The 23,634-nt window shown below is 32.8% G+C and overlaps 2 protein-coding genes and 1 non-coding gene across 7 annotated transcripts in view; 1 reads left to right on the top strand and 2 right to left on the bottom strand.

Moving 5' to 3' along the window:
* The window catches only part of LOC123686485, a 32,384-nt gene extending 22,981 nt beyond the window's left edge, over positions 1–9,403 (bottom strand). Inside the window, exons 1-10 of the mRNA XM_045626658.1 lie at positions 8,995–9,403; positions 7,649–7,696; positions 6,080–6,624; positions 3,311–3,750; positions 2,898–3,252; positions 2,330–2,627; positions 1,943–2,116; positions 1,052–1,353; positions 868–996; positions 101–471 (exon numbers count right to left, since the gene is read on the bottom strand). Of these exons, the coding sequence (XP_045482614.1) occupies positions 101–471; positions 868–996; positions 1,052–1,353; positions 1,943–2,116; positions 2,330–2,627; positions 2,898–3,252; positions 3,311–3,750; positions 6,080–6,624; positions 7,649–7,696; positions 8,995–9,058 (2,726 nt within the window). The 5' untranslated portion in view covers positions 9,059–9,403. The remainder of the gene's footprint in view (positions 1–100; positions 472–867; positions 997–1,051; positions 1,354–1,942; positions 2,117–2,329; positions 2,628–2,897; positions 3,253–3,310; positions 3,751–6,079; positions 6,625–7,648; positions 7,697–8,994) is intronic.
* A 2,310-nt stretch (positions 9,404–11,713) lies between these two features.
* LOC123685929 (dual specificity protein phosphatase CDC14A-like) lies at positions 11,714–17,764 on the top strand. 5 transcript variants are annotated; one of them, XR_006748385.1, is made up of 9 exons: positions 11,714–11,890; positions 12,199–12,275; positions 12,402–12,667; positions 12,755–12,961; positions 13,018–13,336; positions 13,708–13,846; positions 13,899–14,168; positions 14,377–14,622; positions 16,721–17,764. XR_006748385.1 is itself a non-coding variant. In XM_045625820.1 (9 exons), the coding sequence occupies exons 1-9, from the start codon at positions 11,877–11,879 to the stop codon at positions 16,731–16,733; spliced, it is 1,434 nt and encodes a 477-aa protein (XP_045481776.1). In that variant the 5' UTR covers positions 11,715–11,876; the 3' UTR covers positions 16,734–17,764. The 5 variants fall into 5 exon arrangements, 2 of the variants coding, with proteins under 2 accessions (XP_045481776.1, XP_045481775.1); XR_006748384.1 differs by having other exon boundaries at positions 12,193–12,275; XM_045625820.1 differs by having other exon boundaries at positions 11,715–11,890; positions 12,193–12,275; positions 14,377–14,499.
* On the bottom strand, positions 14,817–14,888 carry Trnat-agu. The gene has a single exon. It is a non-coding gene; the product is annotated as a tRNA-Thr (tRNA).
* Positions 17,765–23,634: the final 5,870 nt, after the last annotated feature.

Raw genomic sequence — 23,634 nt, 5'->3', positions numbered from 1 at the left:
CCGTTTTCAGTCGACGGAAGACATACAAGAGAACTTGAGAAGAGAATTGAAGTCGGTTCTCAAAAATTCGATTATTTTTTGTAATAGATGAAATACTGACCTCGAATTAAATATTTCGGATCTCTGCTGTGGTATGCTTATATGCACCTTAGCCAGTTTGAAACCTCTCACACTGACTTTTCCTTCAACAGCTGTTGAAGAATACATGCTAGTCTTCACTTTCAATCCAGTCTTGGCGAAGTGAGCATCAACTTCTAAACTTCCAGTTAAATCGAGTGAGATAGTCGGTTTGATGTCTGTCTGTAGATCTAATTCTTTTTTCTTTGAGAAATTTTCCGCTTTCAAGTCTCCTGATAACTTCATAGTAATTGAAGACGTTCCAACTGCAGATAATGAAAGAGGAAGTCCAGCACCAGTCGGTATAGAATATTTACTGTCGAGGAACATCATTGCCTTATGAAAGTCTATTTCCTGCAATAATTCAAAAAAATTCATTATAACACTCAATTCTTATCATATGATTTATATTGAAAATTACTTTTTTCGATATGAAAAACATTTCGAAGTGAATTTGAAAAAGTTGAGCGAATGTGTTCATTTTACAGTATCACAGAATCATTCGCGAATGTGTATTCAATAATATCTAGAAATTTGGTAACAATCTGATGAATGGTGGATTTGAACATAAAGGACAAACATACATCAAGATTCCCTTTTGCTAGCTTGTTCCAGGGAAACAGCTGGTTATCATTTTTCCTATTTGTCTTATTCAAAAAAAATGTAATGTGTTCAAGTGTTGAAATTTTCGAATAGGGTTCTAATATATAGGTTGAGCTTTTTGATGGGCAAACAAAAATATCCACAAACCTTTTTCGAAATGAACCTTTGGAAATAATGGATAGGGTTCAAATGATCTACAGCTTCTTTCATTTCTTCATATCCATTGTAAGTAACGTATTTCAAATCGTTTCCAAACATCCTGACTGCGAAAGAAACCTGAAAGAAGAAGATTCAGAATGCTGCTCATCAATAAAAATTACTTAAACTGTACCTTTGGATCCCCAAATTCGTTCTCCATCACGTTTGGAATGTCCTGAAGCTGAGATTTCAACAGCTCATTTCCAATTTCCCTGGCGAATCTCATCTTAGGCAGTTTATCCTGAAGTTTGGAGTAACTCCAAGGTCCTTTTGGACCGAATAATGATTCGAAATAATTTTCGAAACCCTGAACTCTTGCTGTAACCTCAAACATATTGATGGATTCTCCGAAAAGATCAACGGTGAAATTGAAAGATGCTGATGAGGGAACGTATGACTTCGTAGAAAATATGAGATTGCTGTCGTAATTGCCACCTGTATATTAGAAGTTGTTAGCATCGAGATATTTTTTTTGTACATAGACAAAAGAACACCCCGAATTGAGGAATTTAATACAACAATTCTAGAAATATCTCCTATAGTTCTATTAATAATTGACCAGAATATTAAATAAATCCAACTGTTCAGAAATTAATTATGTCTTATGCTTTCATAAACACATCTGGATAATGAGGTTATCGATTTCCTCTTGAGGTATCTCATCCCAGATTGTACCTAATGCTGTCAGAAACATGGGGTCATTTACGTCATTTCTAGCAGCATGAGGTACAATCAAGAACATTATTCCTTTGGAATAATCTTCTTTTATTGATCATATCCAAGGCGTGTTCAGTAGGCATCAAGAAAATATTCAAAATATTACGAATTTTGGGCCTGTATCATTGGATAGTTTGTTATCTGACGATCTTTGACGAAATTCATAACGTACACCTGTTTTTAATTATAACTGCATCAGAAAAGGATTTAAATACGTTCTCACGAATGATCGTATACAAAAAAATTGTTTTCATAAATTCATCATTACTGAGTGTTCCTTTTATATCACTTGTTCCATTTTTTTTACCTATATTGTATTCTTCAAAAAATAGTGAACCTTCATAGTTATGGGAAAATTTGCGTAAATCACTACTGAACTTCCTGACTAGGTCTTTATCTGAAAGTAAACCTTGAATCTCAACTCGACTTGGCACTGCTGACTTCAGAAGATTCTTCAAATGGCTCCAGACAAAGGAACCAACTGGAAGAGAAATAATAACTCATAATATAATACCATAAATTAAATTTCATGTGATATTTGTTCCACTACGCTATGGATTCATCAGGTATTTCAGTTTTTTCTTCAAATATAGCACGAAATACCATGAAATTCTCAAAAATGATTGCACAAGTGCATCAAAATTACCGATAATTTTGCATGACAGCGTGTTGTCGTAAAAATCAACAAACAAACCTTGATTAACCTCTTCTTGCTCCAACGTATTCCTAATAGTTCTCATCATCAGGTAATTTGGGCATCTCATTATCTGCAAGTAAGCTGCTATACGTAGTTCAGAATCTTGTTCATAATTTCTGTAAAGATCTTCAAAATAATCTTTTGATTCGTCACATGGTACTCTTCGATGGCATTCAACTGCAGCAATCTTCAATTCCATATCCAAACTGTTATCTTCAATCAGTTCAACCAGGAGTTCTTTCAACGATGATGACAACTGACCTGTATTACCCAGAGCTTTCAAATAAACTATCATCTGTGAAAAAAATTATTATTTGAATGAATCGTATAATAATAATCTTCTTAATTAAAAGATTTTCAGGAGCTTTTTAGTGGTTGTTCATTCTTGAGCCAATTGCGACCTTGGTGACAACATAAACCTCAAAACGGTTCAGTGATCCTTAAGAGTTATCCTGTTTTCCTCATTTTTTCGTTCATTTGAAATTTGTTGTTAGTAAAACAGAGTAATTACAAAACAAACTGATAGAACAGTATATAGGGATATGTATAATAAAAATTTACTCACCTTTTCACGATTCTCTCTAACATTTATCTCCTTGTTGTACAAATTACGAACTGATTTCTCAAAGTGCTCACTTATTTGTTGCACCCCATTGTAATCGTTACAATTGGGAGTTTTCTCACAGAATGTGTGGGTTAGAGCACCTATGCTGAGAACGATCGATGGATCAAATGAAGACCTTTCAAGGAGATCAGCAGCTATTTCCATCATTTCTTCATCAGGGTGTTTGGTGAGAGAAACATAAAACATCCAGTCGTTTGTTGTCGATGGGCGAACTTGTTTTTTAATTATCATATCTTTCATTATGGCAAAAGCTCCAGTTGTTTCCACATATGGTAAGGCGTCTATCACATTTTTCCTGACAAACAGAAGAAATAGAGTAACCAGAATAAAACTAAAGTAGCTTCAACACTTACTTTCCTGTATTGCACAATATTCCAGAATGATCGAAAATCTCCTTTAAAGCTTGTGGTGTAAGAAGCCTCAAAGAATCGACCAAATCGGTGAAAATATCCGAAAATTGAATATGATCATCATCAGTATCCATTTTGCACATCTTCAGAATCAGATTTTTGGCATTTTTGACATTGTCATCAACAAGGCCTAATGATGGTGTGTGGTCGAAGAATATTGGAACCCTTTTCGTTATTTCTTCCTGTTTAGTTAAGGCAGTAATGTTTTTTTCTTCAAGAAGTATCAAATTTTGTTTGACAACGGTGGTTACTCCAGAACCACGATTTGAAAACGGTTTCATCAAGTATGATTCCGTGCATTTTACTGAATTGTATATATGATGATCGATTGATAACACACAACGGCTAGAAGATTCTAGCAGGCTCTCTTCAGGTTGGATCTTCTGCGAAAAACATCAAAAATCATTTGGTTTATCCAATATTTTTTCACACTCCTCATGTAGATTTAATGAAAAAAATTGTGAGAAAATTATTTCATCAATAATAACGAAAATCTCAGCTAATATACATAAAATGAGTAAAGCGCAGACATAAAGCCAGGTACTTTTGAGTGATAATTCATTCATGAAAAAACTTCAAAATTATCTATAATTTATATTCAGGTATATGGTTCCATTCTTCCTGTAGGCTAAACTTAATTCCTGAAAAGTTGAGGGTGGGTTTTGGCGATTGATTATTGCTCTCCCTAAGTAATCCCATACGTGCTCAATTGGATTCATGTCTGGTGAGTTTGCTGGCCAGTTCATTCTCTGGATATTGTTTTCTTGAAGGATGTTTTGAACTCTTCGTGTGCGGTGTGGTGGGGCGTTATCATCCTGATGGATGATATTATCCCAAAATTCATTGCGTAGAGGGACAATGATTGATTCAATGATGTTTTCTACGTAGATGGCATCGGTCATTGGTCGTTGGTCGTTCAACGATAATGAGGTACGGCGACTGAACATTATACTCCCCAACACATTACTGATCCGCCTTGAAAGGGAACAACTTCCAGGGCGAAATTGAGTCTTTTTAGTCTGCCTGCACCTCTCCAAAACCTTTCTCGTAGACTATCACTTTGTAAATTGGATGATATTCTCAATATTACAACTTTCGTTATTCGCTTAAAACTGATTAACTTCAAATACACCTGTATCCCCAAGAACATGAAACAGTTTTTGCTGGTTTATTGTTTTCATTTAAGTGATAAGATAGTGAAGAGTCCACACACGAAAAACTGTCATGTTACATTCAAGACTTCTGACGAAGTTTGTATTTTGAAACATTTGGAAATTATTCATATCGTTAGCATTTGAAACGTATCAAAATATCCTCAAATGTTGAAGATTAATATTCAGGCAACTTTGAGAGCAATATTTCATCCAACATAGAGTATGTTTCTGGAATAAATATCCGGTACAAAAATTGTTGCTACAAATATTTGTGGTGCCTTTTTGCTCTAGCAAAAAGTCACCCATAACTAGATAAAATTGCCACATCATGATAGAACACTGAAGCCAAGGACTTGGATGGGTGAACGCTTGGGAACACCTCGTGCTGTGAGCTTCAAGTTGCTTTCCTTCAGGCAAAATCCTCCGCTATAGGAAACGGAAGGTGTGGCAGAGATCACTGAGTCAAAATGGCGTCCATCAGTTACGTCAGGATGGAACAACGCAATCCACTCAAAAAATTGGCTTGGCATGGAATATTGCAGAAATGTCCCCGGAATATGCTTTTTATGTATTGAAACGTTATTTTAGCAACAACCCTTAAAAACTGGAACGTCTGTGAGGGTGAAAGTTGCTAACTGGGTGGGATTGACGTCTGAATTTTTGAGTGACGCAAGTTGATAACGTCAATTCGTCCTACATAAAAGAGGCCACTAGTCCTGTAACATTGAGCCATCCTTGGAACATTCAAAATAAGTTTATTTTAACCCCTATTGACGTAATGAGCTACGTCAAAGAGAAATTATTAGGCCAAATGATTGCTACCTGGGTTTGGTCGTTCTGGACTCCTTTCCACTCCATTGACGCTCTATTTGTCTCAGGAGTGTAGTGATGAATCCAGGTGTTATCAAATGTCACTTAACAATTCAAAAAAAATTCACATAGGCATACCACCTTCAAACAGTTGTCGATGAGGCAGACTCTAAATTCTTTATCATCTATTGCTTTTCTTGCACAGTAATTTTTTCCATAAATAGGGTGGAATTGGCGCATGCATCGCATGCGCTCAGAGGCCCTTGACTTTACGTAAGTGGTTTCGTCATATTTTCTCATTTGGAGAAAACAATGTGCTATAAACCTATTGACATATTTCAGTCCGAGAATTTCTCGAAGGCTAATGACCGTAGTAGTCGATGTTTTCAACAACAACAGAAAAAAAATTGTGCATTAATTTGTAGAAGTTTTTGGAAAAAGCTCAGATGCTACGTGAGTGGTTTCCTCATTTCTTCTTCCATTTGAAGAAAGAAGTTGCTGTGAACTTGTTGAAATATTTCCCCGGAATAAATCGTGAATTAATTTGTATAGGTTTTTGGAAAAAGCTCAGAGCCTTCTGACTTTACGTAAGTGGTTTCCTCATTTGTTTTTTCTTTTGAAGAAAAAGCATGTGAACCTATTGAAAATTTTCAGCTCGAGAATTACTCGAAATACAATTAATTATGAATATTGCATAGATTTGTAGAGGTTTTTGGAAAAAATCGAAGAGTTATTTTGGTCAACTTACCGATCTAAAACCATAAGGTACAGATTGAATGGCAGAGTGAAGCCTGGAGCGGCTAGTACAAGAAGACAGATCCTTAACTTTTTCTATGATCAAACTAGTTTTTTCACTTCCGACAACCAAATATTTTGTTTTACATTTTCCTTTGACATCCTCCTCTTCTATATCATCTGTGTCCAAGTCGAATCTCTTCATTGAATTCTGAATCATCGAAAGAATTCCTCGTTTCAAATTCAAAATCCATATTTTTTCGTTAGTATTTGGGCATAATTCTGTTATAACGCCATCATAAAAAGAAAATCTTAGAGAAAATGCGCTAACAGCGGAGGAAAACTCATCAGTTTGTCTGTGGTTTGTCCCTCCTTCTCTTAGCTTCAAATCTCGAAGAGTTAGAAGCCCTTCACATGGCGTCAGGAATTCTAAGATAACAGTCGATTTTATAGACAAGGTTGACTCATTTCTGCTGGTTCCATTGAACAAACTTCTTACGTCCACTGTATAGTCATAGGTTTGTTGAGAACTTGGGCCATATTTGAATTTTCCCTCATCTGAAAAATTTGAGAATAGTCTTATCTTGATTTATTGACATCAGGAAGATTTATCGAGAATTCCTAGGATACAATTAGGAGATTCGTATTCTTATCATGAATATCAATCAACTGTGTAATTGACATAAGGGAAAGTTGACTTTATCATATCCCAGATAAAGAAATAACTAATCTTTCTTAAAGTGAAGTTTTCAACAGAAGAATTTGGTATCGAATCACAAACAACTTTGGAAATGTTATAATGGCCCAAAGAAAAACGGATGCAATGCATCTTAAGAGGTGATTTTTTTCGGTAATTAATAAGTCAATGTGAAAATCTGTTCGACGTTATACCCAAAAAATACCTATCCAATAGAACTGATTAACTTTTGTCAAATTTCGATATATCGTAATCTATTCATACTAACGATAATATAAAGATCATCGATAAAGTAAGTTATCCAAAAATTCAGCTAAGCAGCTTTTACACGAAAAAAATATGTTTTTTTAATCTGATAAACTTCTGAACCACAGAACATTTTTTCGGTAACGGACTGATCTTTTTTGATTGTTTTTGGTTTTTGCAGCGGTGCTCAATACAAAAAGGTGCTAATTTTCAAGGCAAGAAGTTATTTTTGAAAAATTTGTAAATTTCAAGATAGGATCGAGAATTCCGAAAAATGTTAACAATACTGTTCACATAAATTGAAAAAGTCATTATTTGTTGAAATACTATTGGAAAGGCCTTGAATTACAATTCTAGAAATTAAATTTTACATTTTTATGATTTCGAAAAAAACATTAATATCTTTTTTGAAAAAACTAGAAGATTCAGGAATTTCTATTTATCAACAATTGAAAAACAAGCATTGAAATAATAAAAATACTGAAGAAATCAAAATATTTACTCATATGATAATTTTGAAACGAATTACTGAATGGATGTTGTCTATGAATATAATTTATCCTAACCTAATATTGCAATTAAATATATAAATGACTTAAAGTTATTTAATATGTTAATGAACCATCGAAAACTGCTTACCTTTTATACATGCTGGTCGTCCACAGATATTTGGATCTCTAAAAGGATCTGAAAAAAAAAATTTTTTCATAAATCTCAATTGAATATTTCTTTGGGACCTTCAGATCATGAAAGAATAGAAATTCGTCATTCACATAAAGTGAAGGAACGAATGTACTGGGTTCAAGCCTCGCAGATAATTTTTATGAAATACGGGTTTACTATTCCTAATAGTTAATTGTTGAAAAAATTTTTTTTAATCTATCCTGGAATGTTTGTTCCATGCAGAGATTTTCTGAATAACTATTAGAGCTATTCAATGAAATTTGGTACGAAAAATCAATTTCTAAACCGCATTGATCGTTTTAGCTTAACGATTGTTCGTAGACCTCACAGTTTATGAGAATTTTGAACTCGGAATTTGGAAAAATATCGTAAAAATTGCATTGCTACACAATAATCGTTATATCTCCTAAAATATTGGTCACAGCCTCATCAAACAAAAACGTTTTTCATAGATCGAGCTGTGATCTAAAACATATTGAGGTTTCAAGTCCGTATCTTGCCTCAAAGAGAGTTCGCAGCCTCGAGAAAATGATCAAAAAATTTTTTTTAAACTCAGTTTAAAGCTTATAATTTCTGAAATATAGGACTAATTCAGCTAACTGGGGATCATTCATTTTAACGTAGCTTATTGATTGTTCGTAGACCCCACAGTTTATGAGAATCTTCAACTCGAAATTTGAGAAAAAAAACCGTAAAAATGTATTTTAAAGGTTAAGAAATCATGGAATCAAACTCAGTTTCAACGAAACCAGAAACTCAAAGTTATCATAGTTTCGATAAAGACACTTTTAGAACGAATAACCTATCATCCAACGATTTTTCACACAACAAAACGGGAAATAATCAACCAAAGTTTCAAATTCTAGTGATTTTAGAGAACCGGATATATTTTAAAATCGGTAAAAAAAGGATAGTATGCAAAGATTTATTTTTCTTGAATGTTTAAGTTGTTCCTTCAATTTTTTTGAGGGTCGTTAAACATTGGAATAATGCTTTAGTCAGATTAGACTCAAAAAAGGTTATGACGATGTTTTTGAAATACTCAGCGTGTTGAATTATAGTTAAATTGGGAAATGTTGGCTATTTCGATAACCTATGATATACTTTCGGGCAACATTCAGATTTTTCCGATAGATATAAAAGTTCTTCTTGGAAATTGCGGCTAGTTCAGCTTTTAATTGATTCGAACCTGATAAAATGTACCCAAGGATATAGACTAGTTTCCGGATATAGACGACCAAAATATCGATAGGAGACTGCACACAAAAAAAAGGAATAAGCCTATTCTCAAAAGTACTTACTGCTGTTTTGGGTTAATGCCGAATTGAAGACACAAAATAAAAAAAACAAAACTATTTCACGCATTTTGACATCACCAACTTCACCATTGGGCCTCAGTCAACGAAATGAAGACTCTTCAGAAATTTTATACATGGGTTAGAACAAAATGCCAGATAAGGAGGTTAAAGTTCGTATCTTATTTCTTGTTGCAATGGGCTAAGACGATAGTGTTGACAACAATTATTCATTCAGAAAGATATTATTAATTGCACCAATGGAAACTAGTGTACACAAAACGATTTCTATCTAGATTACAAATTGCAATTCTTTTGCCGTTCACAAGCTAATTGAGACGGAATGGCACTGCGGGAAATATAGCTTATTGAATCAATTGTTTCTTAAATGTCCCTGTGATGACCGCTGTCATTACAATTAGGGCTTACTTGCATTTTGAAACAATACAGTTGGGATTCGAGCTTCAATACATTGCAGCTACTTCAGTGAACTTCCTTTCTGAACAAGTTTAAATGATTCGGTAGCGTAATTTGATTAGGAACTACCTTTTGCCTACAACTATTTTCGAATGACGGTATTTTTATTCACCTTCTATTCTGTTGAAATTTAAACCAAGCTATAATGTTGCTACAAGCCAAATTTTATCCACTTCCGAAAACCATAACAAAATCAGCTCAGACTTTCGAAGATTAGGGTCAGTAATGAGTGTCTATTTTTGGAGCATTTTGCCAAAAACATCTCTAAATTTTCTTCAGAATTTTCTCCAATTTCTTCAATGGGAATGCCAGAGCAAACTTTGAAGGCATTACAATAAATTTGAATGGATAATACAATCATATTCTGTGTTTCTATTATCTATATACAGGGTGTTTCATTGGGAAACGGAAATATTCAACAGGTGGCACCAAGGCGGTTCTGGAGATACCCCATTTATTGGGTCTTACTCTCTTCGTAGCCGAGATACAGGGTGTTTTATGAATTTTGACCGTTTCTTTCTGAGGCTATATCAAACGAACCACCCGGTATATTTTCTTCATATTTGGCAAATAATTCCTAATTGAAAGCCCAAATGTATCATACAATATCCGCCTTGAAAATCCAGGTCCGGGTTAACAAAAAATTATGAATCGTTTGAATCCTCGAAACAACACTCTGTACATCGGAATTTCGAAAATCTGTTTTAATATTCGGAAACACCACTAAAGACTAAACTGAGACGTGCACTTCAAATTTTCGCGCAGACAGTTTTACTGCACAAATTTCCAACGAAAAGTGAAGTTTTTGAAAATTCAGATACCTGAAAGTGGTTTGAAGTGACTTTTAACAATGAATTATCAAAAATATTAAATCCATAATTATTTCAACATTACTTTGTAATTCATTTTCACATTGGTTTTCTTCTTTATACCATTTCAGTTTTTATTTTTGAGTTACTCTCTCGTCGTTTCTCATTACTGCACAAATTTTCAACGTAAACGTATACAGCTATAAAAAGTGAAACCAATGTAAAAATGAATTACAAAGTAATGTTGAAATAATTATGGATTCAATATTTTTGATAATTCATTGTTAAAAGTCACTTCAAACCACTTTCAGGTATCTGAATTTTCAAAAACTTCACTTTTCGTTGAAAATTTGTGCGGTAAAACTTTCTGCGCGAAAATTTGAAGTACACGTCTCAGTTTAGTTTTTAGTGGTGTTTCCGAATATCAAAACAGATTTTCGGAATACCGATGTACAGGGTGTTGTTTCGAGGATTCAAACGATTCATAATTTTTTGTTAACCCGGACCTGGATTTTCAAGGCGGTTATTGCATGATACGTTTGGGCTCTCAATTAGGAACATATTTGCCAAATATGGAGAAAATATACCGGGTGGTTCATTTGATATGGCCTCAGAAAGAAATAGGCAAAATTCATAAAATACCCTGTATCTCGGCTACGAAGACAGTAAGACCCAATAAATGGGATATCTCCAGAACCGCCTTGGTGCCACCTATGCACCTGTGAAGTATTTCCGTTTCCCAATGAAACACCCTGTATAATGCGTTTTCCGATATAGAGCCATTATATGGTTATATCATAATGGAAAAATTGCGCATAATCGTCTTCTGTATTTGTATTATAAATAGCTATTCTAGTGCTTTATTATCCAACATTCACATTCAAGAAACCTATTTTTCTGACCTCCATTTCACTTCACGTTCTGCAATGTCTGTCTTTGATTTTCACCTTGGCCTAAACGCAAGCTAGTATTATTGGTTGCCTAGTTATCGCGCTCAGGTAGTGATTTGGCTGAAGAAAATCAATAACTTGCATTTTATTGTCTTATAACTTATAATTCATCTATTTAATAATAATAACATTTATTTAGCACCCGGCTAGTACAAAAAATAGAAAATCAACACAACAATTTTCATTATTGTTTTAGCCATATTTATTATCGATAAGATAAAGAAAAATATTTCTATGCTCTTCTTTTTCTTGTTTTTCGGCCTCTGCCAATTTTGATTTATTTATACAAATAAAATGAATTCTGATCGGCCTATTATTAATTATAATTATAATTAACGTTGAAATTATTCTATTTTATTGAAATAATTCCCTGAAATACAATTTCAATATTTTTTCAAGTGAATGTGCCTGACCTTGGTACGTTAAACATAGAAAGTTAATATAAATATATTATATTTCTATGACGTTAAAATTTGAACGTAATATAGAGGGAAACGGTAGTGTTATGACGTAAAAGAATTATGTTCTGTGCGTATTGTTATCAGAATTTGATAAATATAAATTTGAGTTTTGAATTTTTAACAGTGAATTGTTAATAATCTCGCATGAGATTTGTCGCGATAAAATTGCAATTAAATAAATAAATACAAGCATGATGAATTCCAGGTGAAGTGATTATTGCTATTGTGTCTGAAAGCAAAGCCAAAAACTGTTTTTAGTAAAGCAGATCATATTCTGGACGATTCTTCTGAGATTATTGGAAATAGATGATTCCATGAATTACTTTTCAAAATTATTGAAAATAATGCATGTAAAATGATGCTACATATATAATTTATTGATCTTTTGAACATCTCATTTGAAACACCTGTGATAAATCTAGTGCTGGATTTGAAATTTTGTAGAAAAAAGGCTTACTTGTCAGCAAATTTTCTGTTTTGGAGATTTATGAACAAGATTATTTTTAGTTGCAGTATTAAGAGAAGAAAAAGAGACGCCAGTATGGAACCTTTTCCAAATGTTCTGGTAAATGCATCAGAATTCATAAAAGGTGAGCAAAACAAACTACTCTATCATATCTTTTCCCATTAGAATCTTGTCTTTGCTTAGTACACAGCAATTTTTGAACAATATTTACTGAAACAAGAACAAAGCATTAATCTTTATTTCATTTCAGGACGCCTCTATTTTGTTTCCCTAAACACGGCAGTTAAACCGAAATCATCAACAACAGTACATTATTTTTCTGTTGACAGTGAATTAAAATATGAAAAATTCTACAAAGACTTTGGCCCCCTCAATTTATCAATGTTATATCATTACTGTAATAAAGTACAAAAAAAGTTGACTAGTGTCAGCCATCAGAATAAAAGGATTGTACATTACACTGGGCCTGTTGATGAAGATAGAGTTAACGCAGCATTTCTCATTGGTTGTTATGCAGTAAGTAAAGAAATGCTGATGATATAAGACAAATTTCATTACAGACTTATACTTATTTCTTGAATATCTCAATATTTCATTTTTCAGATAATATACTTACGTTTTGATCCAATACAAGTGCATGATATATTGATGAGAGATACCAAGAAACCTTACATACAATTTCGAGATGCATCTTGTGGGGAGCCATATAATTTGTCATTATTAGAGTGCTTGAAAGCAGTGAAAAAGGCCTTTGATCTTAAGTTTTTCAACTTTAATGATTTTGATTTTAATGAATATGAATATTATGAGGTAATTGAAAAGTATTTGATGTTATGGCTCAGTATCCTTATGATTTATAATTTTAGAAAGTGGAGAATGGAGATTTAAATTGGATCGTACCTAACAAATTCATTGCATTTTGTGGACCTCACCAAAAAGCAAAATTCAACAATGGGTATTATGTACATTCACCAGAAACATACTTTGGATATTTCCGAAGGAACAATGTTACCACTATAGTACGACTAAATTATGGAGTTTATGATGCAGCTAAGTTTGTTCTTGCTGGTTTTGAGCACAAAGATCTTTATTTCGTTGATGGAGGTACTCCTAATGATAGATTAATGGAAATATTCTTAAAAATAGCAGAAGAGACAGATGGAGCTGTTGCGGTGCACTGTAAAGGTAATTACTTTTTTCTTTCTCACAATGGATAAACATAGCAACAATTCTCAGCTTATTGAGATGCATTTTTTTCAATGATAATTGCTTGCATACTTTGATGTAATTATTCTGAAGCTAGATATCTTCATACTTCAGTTTTAAGTTCCATGGTCAGAAATTTTCTGACATGGAGAAAATATTCCAGCATTTTGCTATTGGGTAAAAAAATTAACAGTTCTGTGCTTAATATGGCGTTGAGACACAGTAATAAAGCCTACACGGGGCACAAGGCTTACTTGAGCTTCTGAGAGGTCTATCATCGTCTGATATTGCATTTCATTAAGGCTGGAATTTCTTCTATGGGTTGAACTGACAGTTATACAATTTTACAGCTGGTTTGGGGCGAACAGGAACGATGATAGCCTGTTATCTTATCAAACACTATAAATTCACAGCGGATGAAGCGATTGCATGGATTAGAATATGCCGACCTGGTTCTGTTATTGGCCAACAACAATCTTGGCTGCATGAGTAAGGTAAACAGCAATTAAAAATCAATCGATACTCATTTATGATTTTACAGCAAAGAACAAGACTTGATAGCAGCGGGGGAAATCTACAGGAAGCTTAAGGGAAAACCCGACATATCAAAGGTTGAAACTCCTATTTACACTACTAGTGAAATAACAAAAAAAACCATTTATAATGTCAGTAAAATTATGAAGAGAGTCGATACTATGGAAATTACTGATCGTAATGATAATTATACGATCCGAGGGAAAACTCAAGGTGACAAACTGAATGAAATCAAAGCCCAGAGATTCAGGATAAAACCTGCTGTCATCACAGAGTTGTAAGTAAATATTTCCAAAATTTACGTTATACATTCAATTGGCACTGTGGTATTTTGTTGAAACTTATTCCAACATTTCAATAACCTGATTTGTGTGGTGAATAATCATTTTTGTTTATTCAAATAAGGTACTCACCACACATGTAATAGTGTCTAGATACTATTTGGCGGTTAACTCAATCTTAATAAATATTCATAAATATTATAGGTATGAGCCACACAATCTTCCAACCCAAACCCTGAATGGAACCAGCACTAACTCTAGAGCAAATAGGATGCTGAATACAACACAGTCCAAAGTTGGAGGTACTACAAGGCACATCTCCAAAAGGTCTGTATCAAACGAGTGGTATTTGCATGACTGGCTTCTCACACAACAAAAGTGCTTTCAATAACTCCCAAGAAATTATAATTGAATGTAACATTTGATAATATAATGCTGAAAGCTTTCAAGGTAAGATTATTCATTAGTGTTAGAAAATTTAGGACTTTCGAGCTGTGATCTGATTGGTTTCTCATCTAACGTTTTGCCTTAACTGCAGTCACCGTCTTTGGAAGTTTTTAGGTCTCAAATTATCACTGAACACTGGGTTTATTTGAAATTATTTTCATGGCATTCAGACAATTTTTCAATTCTGGAAAAAGTACCTCCTCGAGCGGGATTCGAACCCGCAATCTCCGAATAACTAGTCCGATGCTCTACCACTAAGCCACCGAGGAGGTACTTTTTCCACTGAATGCCGTGAAAATAATCTCATTTATAACACTTGCAAAAAAATTGATAGATTTTGCTTTTTTAAAGTTGGGGTAACCCTCCCCCATGAGTCAACTCTAGTTACGCCAATGTCTACGATTGTAAAACCTCTGAAGATGCTTACCGCATTTGTAGATGAAAAGTTAGGTGAAAACCGATAAGATTTTACCAGGACTAGAAAGCCTTGGAATGTTACAACTCTGTTGGGCATTAGATAATGTGATTGTTATGTGAACCTGTAATTTATATTGTGTTGTGTCATTTTATCTCGAATTTATTGAATAGTCGGAACTGCCATACAGATATTTTGGCCAAAGAATATTTTTATTTATTTTGAAAATTAGGCAAGGTCATTTATTCATTGTTGTTAATTGATATTTTATTTATTTTTTGGATTGAAAGAAGACATTGCACATTTCTTAGGTATATTTGAAAGGAAATAAAAAAGCTTCCAGACGTCATTGAAAATTTCAAATTCATCTATGAGAAATGGGCAAAAATACACTTAACTTTTTTTTTTTGTTTAGGTTAGGTAACAAATCCGTGATTGTATATTTTATTGAAATCACATAATTAAAATTGTGTCCATTTCTCCTCCCTGAAGCATCCATATCTTTCAAAATTAACCAAATGCCCGTTGAACTAGGCACATTTATTGAACTTTTCAGTATGGAATTTTTAGGCAATTGAATGAAAAAAAATGTTACAGGGTAAGTGAATTTATTTAATGGTAGTGTTTTGGAATGTTGAACTTGATTGTTAGTTTATAAATAAACTATTCTCAAATATTTCCTTGAAAATAGGGTGTAGGTGTATGAGCACTACAAATTATATGAAGATTAGTTTAGTTATTGCACAAACTAAATTCGATTATTACCAATGAATACTTTCAAGAAAACCAGAGAACGGAGTATACTGCGTTATAATAAATAAATATTTTCATAATTGATTCGAGTATAAGGCTGAGGCAGTGGAAACAGCAATTCGAACTACAAAAAACTACTTGATCATCATAGATAGTAATAGAAAGCAAATGGATTTTTTTTTCATTTCCTTCTACATCTGATTAATTAAACTGTGAAAAGAGAATATTTCAACTCCTCTCTTTACATCATGTTTCAATACACTTCATGTTCATGATACATTTATTGTTTGAAGAAATGACTATAATTCGGTATTTTGAAAAAAAAAATAATCCTTTATTTTGTTTAAAAGGAGAAAAGCCAATTACAAGATAATATGTTGCTATGATAATAATAAATAATTTTTCAACATAATTATACAGATTAACAAAAAATAATGAGAAATAGAAACTTAGTTATACAATACTTTTTTGAATTTTTTTTCAAAAACAACAGTTAGTGTTGAAATAGCTTCATCGACTGCAGTGACCTGGTGATTTCTTGCTTGGTATGATTTTTTATTGAAATGGTCAATTTTCTGAATTTATAAAAAGATTTTCAGCATGATTCTATACTAATAAAAAACCAAAAGAAAAATCTTGAGGTTTAAAACAGTTACCATACTCAACCAGAGTCTGCCAAGGTTATGAACAATGAAATGGCTCAAAGCATGAATATAGCAACTTCAATTGTCATATCTTGATTAACTAAGAATTGAGGTGATGGCTAAACTTGAAAATTCTTATTGGTTTGTTGGGCAGCCCAATTTGAAGATATTTACTAATATTTACAAAACTAACTTGCTTGTTACAATTATGTTTCGTTTAACACAGTAATTCAGTAATACCAAATAATAATTATATAAATAATAATTAATAAATAATTTTTTTTTACAGGGGGAGATTGTAATTTATCGAATCAATCATTTGTACTCAAGAGCAGAAAAGGTGCACCTAATGTAACTAAATTTTCATTCTCTGTGAAGACAAACATAATCATTATATGTATATCTGTGTTTGTGCACTTAAATGGATGATTTTATTATATAATTAGTGGTGTATAGCATTCATCCATTTTCGATGAAAATCGAAACAAACAAAATATGATTTTCAGCTGATGCATTGTTATTAGCTACTTTCACATATAGGTGCTTCATGTTGCCAGAGATTCTTGTTGAATCTATCGAAATCTCTTAAAAATTATTAACACAAAAACATAAAGGAGTATTTATTATCCAATGTTTATTCATGGTTTTATTGTAAATACCTGTTGACATAATTTAAGTTTATTTATATGTTAAGAGTTTTATCATAACAAAATGAGATGTATGGTTTATGCCTCTGAGAAAAATATGTTTTATAATTTTTCAAATTCCATGGTCTTTGATCTCATGCGCAATAGTATTTTTCAGTTATTGCTATTATATAAAATGATATTAGTAAATAAAAATGCTATGTTGAATTCAATGCAGAAACAATTGGAATTGCTGTATTATAGATGCAATGCTTTTTTTTTAAGAAGTGTCTTAAAATAGTTAACACAAAAACTTAAAATAATATTATCCAATGTTTACTCATGGTTTTATTGTAAATACCTGTTGACATAGTTTAAGTTTAATATTTTATATCTTAAGAGTTTTATCATTATAAATTAGATATATTGTTATGCCTTGGAGAAAAATATTTTTTTTCCTAAATTTTTAAATTCTGTTACTTAAAATGATATTAGTCAATGAAAAACTTCTATCTTGAATTCAATATAGAAACAAATGAAATTGCTATTATGTAGGTGCAATGATTTTTTTTTATTTGAGTAGAAAGGAGAGGCATAATTACATTGTTTATTTCATTTATAACTAATATGTATATCCTTTTGTTGATATGTAAGGTTACATTATGTAAAATGATTTAATTTCTTATAATAGACGAGTATCTGTTATACAAATTTGTTTTAATTATTGATTAAATATGTGTATGCAGTCATACCTAACACAAAACTGGAGGGACGTCAATTACATACATTTTTATCAAAAAAAATCTAATATTGAAATCTATACTGATTTTTGGGGTTAGACATTATTACACAATATAGTCAACATATCTTTGCCGCATCCAATGAAGTCTTCATTCCAGATATAATCCTAGAAAAGTTTTTTCTTTTCAGTATCCTAATTCCTCTTAATTCTGCTGGTGTTTAATCGATTTCGGCAGACCCAATTCACGAATTTAATGCGTAATTATAAATTATTTCAAAATTCGAAACGTACGATTCAAATTCATATTCCGTTATCTTTGAATTTTCGTAACAGTCACACCAACTGCCATGATTCAATACAAATGTCACTAGAATGTATAATCTGAATTTTTCATTGAATTTTCACAATATTTCACAAAACTTGACTGAAATAGAGAAAATATCGTCTAATCGTTACAGAAGGCAATTCTAATACTCATGCGTTCATTTCACATTCGTGTTGGGATAGGAGCCCATTCTGCAACTTGTTTTAGAATATATTATAATGTGACCAGCCGATATCTTTGAGAAACCAAACCAATTTGAACAGAAATTTTGTCTTGGATCCTCTTGTAATTTTGAATTTTCATCAAAAAGCTTTGAGGGATTTGTTTGGAAATCATTCTTTATACTTATGGTCTAAGGAAATAAATCAATTTGAATATAGTTAAGATTTCAGACCTATTACTGAACATCAATAAATTATGTTAATTTATCTCAAAAAAATCAATACTAGAAAATTTACCTCTGAGCCATCTATACGCACTTTACGGAAGAAAATATCTCAGTAACAATTTAAGTATAGAATTCTGTAACATATAAGTCATAGCATTTGAACTAATAAACCTTAATTAACATGGTCAAGATGGAAAAATTAATTAATATGGATTCATACCAACGGTTACGGTCTGATCACAATCAAGTAAAGCAACGCGTTTTATGAGATCAAGATGGCTAAGAGAAAAAAACTCTAAAAAAAAGCCTTAATTTTGGAAGAAAAGAAACAACAAGTGAGAGTGGGTACACAAAATATTTTTGTCGAGGATAGAAGAAGGTGATTTCGCTAAACTGTACCCACAACTCGTGGACGACGAGACAAATTCTTACAATACTTTAGCATGTCCCATTGCGATTTCCTTAATTTTCTCTCTCTGATTATAAAAACGATATAGATAACAAAGATAGACTATATATCTATATCACTATAGAAAAGCAGTAACACCAGCCGAAAAGCTTGGTGTTTGTTTGAGGTAAGAGAATAAAATTACTTGCATGGTTCAAGATATTGTATTTAACAGAAATTACTTAAAAAAATTAAGTAATTTGGCTGTTTTATGTACGGTCTTGAGGTGACAAATTTTTGTAAAAGGAAATGGCCTCTTGTATGGTTTTTGATGGCTCATTGGGAAGGCTTGTCTGACCTCTTGTGGTTTTCAGTGAGCGAACATAATCTTTAAATTCTCTACGCAAGAACTCCCACCTCAGTCTGCATTCCTCAGGATCTAAAAATAAGAAAAAAATAAAAGTAAGTCGAATAAATAGCATATTCAAAATACAACCAACTAAGATCAAGTAAGACATAAGACAATAAGTTACAATTGTATGGTAGTGAGTTTTAATTAGTTAATTATTATAATTATAATATTGCACTAGCGCAGATTCCTCGCAACTGCTGATTCTTTCGTAACGCTCTCGTATAATTATCGACTTGAACACTCCACTGTGTCTTCCATAGGGCATGAAGTATGTAAGACTATAGTTGAAAAGTGCTTGCGAGTGTTCATACCAATACCTTTCACCGAAGACTAGACGAGAATCGCGATTTCGAAAATAAATGTAATTCCCCGAAGTGCATTGGAGCTATCGATGGGAAAAACTTAGATAGTTGCACCTCGTAACAGTGGCTCTGACTATTCCAATTATAAAAAGATATTCTCAGTTGTACTTCTTGCACTAGTTGATGCCAACTATACAAGTTCATAACAGGTCAATTAAAAAGCCCATGGTCTATCATATCTTTTTTCGCAAAATTCGATTTTATTATTCAAGATAGTTGCCGTCGAAGGCGATTACTTCTTCATTGGCGCTCAATTTCTTTCCAGCGAGAATTCTTTTGAGGTCTGATAACAGGAAAAAGTCGCTGGGCATGGCTTCCGCAACCGCGCGTGCAAGGCGTGCACCGCTCGCGGGCGCCACTCTAAAAGGGCGCCAAAACCTCTTATAGACCGCATGAAGAACCGATGGACTAAAGGTTTTCGAAAAAGATTCTTTCAAATTTTATCAACAATTTTTTTTCCAAACTTCTTTCTTGCAATTTATACAAGTTTCCGAACGTCGCAATAGGTAAGAAATAGCCAGATATTGGTTTACAAAAACGCATACTCGATGCTAATCCTAGGACATTTTTTGCGCCATGTGCTGCGCATAGCTTAAATTTAACTGAAAATAATGCTGCTAAGGTTTCAAATGAAACAGTGGACTCTTTTGATATTGTACAAGAACTTTATATACAGGATGGCCATTTGAAAACGAAACAGACGAGATTACAGACGAAATAAAGTTTTTCGATAGAAATGCTCGGACAGGTCGATTTCTGTTTCGAGGGGGACAACTTAAGATGTAGGTTACGGACGCATAGCGCTTCAACCCTTGCTACTACAACCCTCACCCCCAAATTTTGAATAGGGAAGATGGGGTGAGTGATACCTCATTTGAAAGGTATTTTTATACTGATTTCAGCACAGTAATTGTTTTTTCATTTTATGCATTAGTTCTCGAAATATTCTTAACTAAGTATTTGAAAATGAAGTGGTGTTTTCATGGCACTTTTGTGAAAAATCGACATTTTGAGCTTCAAAACAACCATGACTGTGGCTTCCTTCCTAACTAACTAACGCATGAATATTTCGAGAGCTAATGAATAAAATGAAAAAACAATTACTGTGCCGAAATCAGTATAAAAATACCTTTAAATTGAGGTATCACTCACCCCATCTTCCCTATTCAAAAATTGGGGGTGGGGGTTGTAGCAGCAAGGGATGAAGCGCTATGCGTCCGTAACCTACATCTTAAGTTGTCCCCCTCGAAACAGAAATCGACCTGTCCGAGCATTTCTATCGAAAAACTTTATTTCGTCTGTAATCTCGTCTGTTTCGTTTTCAAATGGCCACCCTGTATATTTCTCTTCATTCACAAAAAGATTGGAATGTTATAAAAAAGCATGATCCTCAGTTACATCTAAAACCCCTAAGTGATACTAGATGGTCAAGTAGAATTGATGCTAAAGTTTCATTTTATTCAAATATGTGATAGCCTTTTAGAAATAGCAAAAAATGATACTTTTAACATAGAAACTAGACATAAAGCAAGTTCTCTTTTATTAAATATTCATTCTTTTAAATTTATTTGAAGTATAATAATTTCTTATGATGTTTCATTCCAGATTAATATTGTTAGCAAAATGATGCAAAGTATAGCGATTGACATTAAAGTGTGCCAAAGCTATTTGAAGAATTTAGTTGATCATTTCAAAAATTTTAGGGATGATAATGTTCTCGAGGAAAAACTTGCGGAAGCTGGAAAACTAGCGGCTGCTCTTGAGATAGATCAAGGTTTTTCTCCATTATATACTGTAACACGAAAGTATAAACCAAAATTGTTCGATTATGAACAGACGGATGAGGCACCTCAAGATCCAAAAATCGCTTTAAAACTAAATTTTCTTTTTGAAAATAATTGATCAAACACTAAGTTCCTTAAATAGTAGGTTTGATATGATATCTGAAATAATGGTCGGACTGCTGTCAAATTTTGACAACTATCGTTTGAAGGTTGGTATTAAATAAAAATCATATGGATTTAATACTACAGCACCTTCATCTGTGCATCAGACCGGGGACTTTTCAATTGGCCTAATAGCTGTAGATAGGGTAGGGTCCTATGGTAAGAACGGTGATTGAGGGATTTTTGCTAGTTCTAGATTAGGCTCAGCACTAGAAAAATGGTCCCTAAACAATCCGAGTGGGAAGCATTTGTCGGTGACAAATATATCCACACCACTTGTAATTTTAGGTGATCAAGCTAAAGAGGGTAATTATTCATAGAACAAAGTATAAAAGGATAAGGACAGTCCCATTGGCATTCCTGCTGAAACTACAAATGGACGGCAGGCTTCTGTCGTTGACTCCGTTTGTTTGTTGTTTCTTTCAAGTGTTGCTCATCCTAACACTTTTTTACCGTACTGATGAGGGCCGAAAGCCCGAAACACGTGTCTACGATTAGCACTTCTTTGTGAGGGACTGTCCTTATGTTTTTATACTGAATATAATATTATCATCATACACTAGGGGAATAAATTGAAGGATCAAAATAAAATTTTTAGCGGTTTTTTAAATGACTCTATTTTCCATGAAAATAGTTCAATACGAATTAGAAAAAAAAACTTTTTGAAGCATGAAGTTTATAGTTTAGAGATCTCTTGATGAAAAAATTGTTTAAGCAAAGTGTACCACTCAATGTTAATGAGTACAGTAAGAAAAAAATCGCAGAAATTTTTTCAGTTTTCATTTTTGGCATACAGATTTAACTTAACCACTATATGGATGATATAACTTGTTCACTCAGCTTCAATATCCTTTTTTCGAACCTTCGAAACGAGCTCTTCTCGTTGAAATATCGAACTTTGAATTGAAAAGGACCTTTTTGTCTTCAACCATCAATATTGATGTTGTGAATAATTTTTGAGATCAATAAATATTATTGTTATTAAGCAATTTGTCATAGAAATTTGGACAGAAATAAATAATCAATTATGATTTTGCCAACGTTTCGGAACGTATTGTTCTTTTTTCAAGGCTGAAAATAAAACATTTATTAATCATAAATAGAAACATTAAAAACTTGATTTCATACCTCATCATACAATTAATAAAATAAATATTTAAAATAGTTAGTCAAAATGATGAATAATCAAACGGTTTCGACGTATGTCAGTCAATTATTGTTATTGTTATCTCACCAATCAATGGTTGTACAGAAAATTTAAGGGATGTTTTGAAGTCTTGAATCAATACTCTATAAGAAGTAGCTATTGGTTTCTCGAAAAAAAAAAAATCTTTCTCTACATTAATTTGGAAAGTTGAGAAAAAAGAGCTTTCGGAGGCTTTTTGGATAATCAAGGGCTGAATTAAAAATAACGAAAAAACCATCAATATTAAGTACCTATGCGTTTTACATATTTTCATTATAACCACAAAAATCCAACAGAATATCAAGAGAAAATCAAACGGATATTGAAGCTGATGGAACAAGTTATCTCATCCATATACCTAGCGGTTGAGTTGAAAAAAGTTTCCAATTCTGTAAACCAAAATTAAAAACTGAAAAAATTTCGCAGAAATTTTTCCTACTGTATTCATTAGCATTGAGGTTTTTCAAATTCGTATTGAAATATTTTCATCGAAAATACAGCCATTTGAAAAACCACTAAAAATTCCGATTTTATTTCTGGTCCTTTAATTTATTCCCCTAGTTTATAATAAAGGATAATAATAAAAGTTACCTAGTTCTATTTTTTTTGCAATTTCCTGCCATTGTTGATCTTCAAGCTGAGTGTCTGAGTTCAACTGATGGGAGAAATCATATAGTATTTTCTTGTCACGATCGCACTCTAATAATTCTTTGTTCTCCATCTCTTATATATTTAAAAGGGACGATGAAATATGTAAAGGACCAAAATGAAACTGCTGCAAACCACTGCAAACACTTGACTGACTCTAAGTGTGTCGTCTTGATACTC

Source organism: Harmonia axyridis, chromosome X (genome assembly GCF_914767665.1).
Source record: "Harmonia axyridis chromosome X, icHarAxyr1.1, whole genome shotgun sequence".
Taxonomy (NCBI): domain Eukaryota; kingdom Metazoa; phylum Arthropoda; class Insecta; order Coleoptera; family Coccinellidae; genus Harmonia; species Harmonia axyridis.
This window is presented reverse-complemented; position numbering and strand designations above follow the sequence as displayed.

Bases quoted from the DNA above. Each gene is read 5' to 3' on its own strand.
- LOC123685929 (XM_045625819.1), top strand. From the start codon at position 12,173: ATGAACAAGATTATTTTTAGTTGCAGTATTAAGAGAAGAAAAAGAGAC. The intron at 13,847-13,898 runs GTAAGGTAAACA...ATGATTTTACAG, and splicing joins CAACAATCTTGGCTGCATGA to CAAAGAACAAGACTTGATAG. The intron at 14,169-14,376 runs GTAAGTAAATAT...TAAATATTATAG, and splicing joins CCTGCTGTCATCACAGAGTT to GTATGAGCCACACAATCTTC.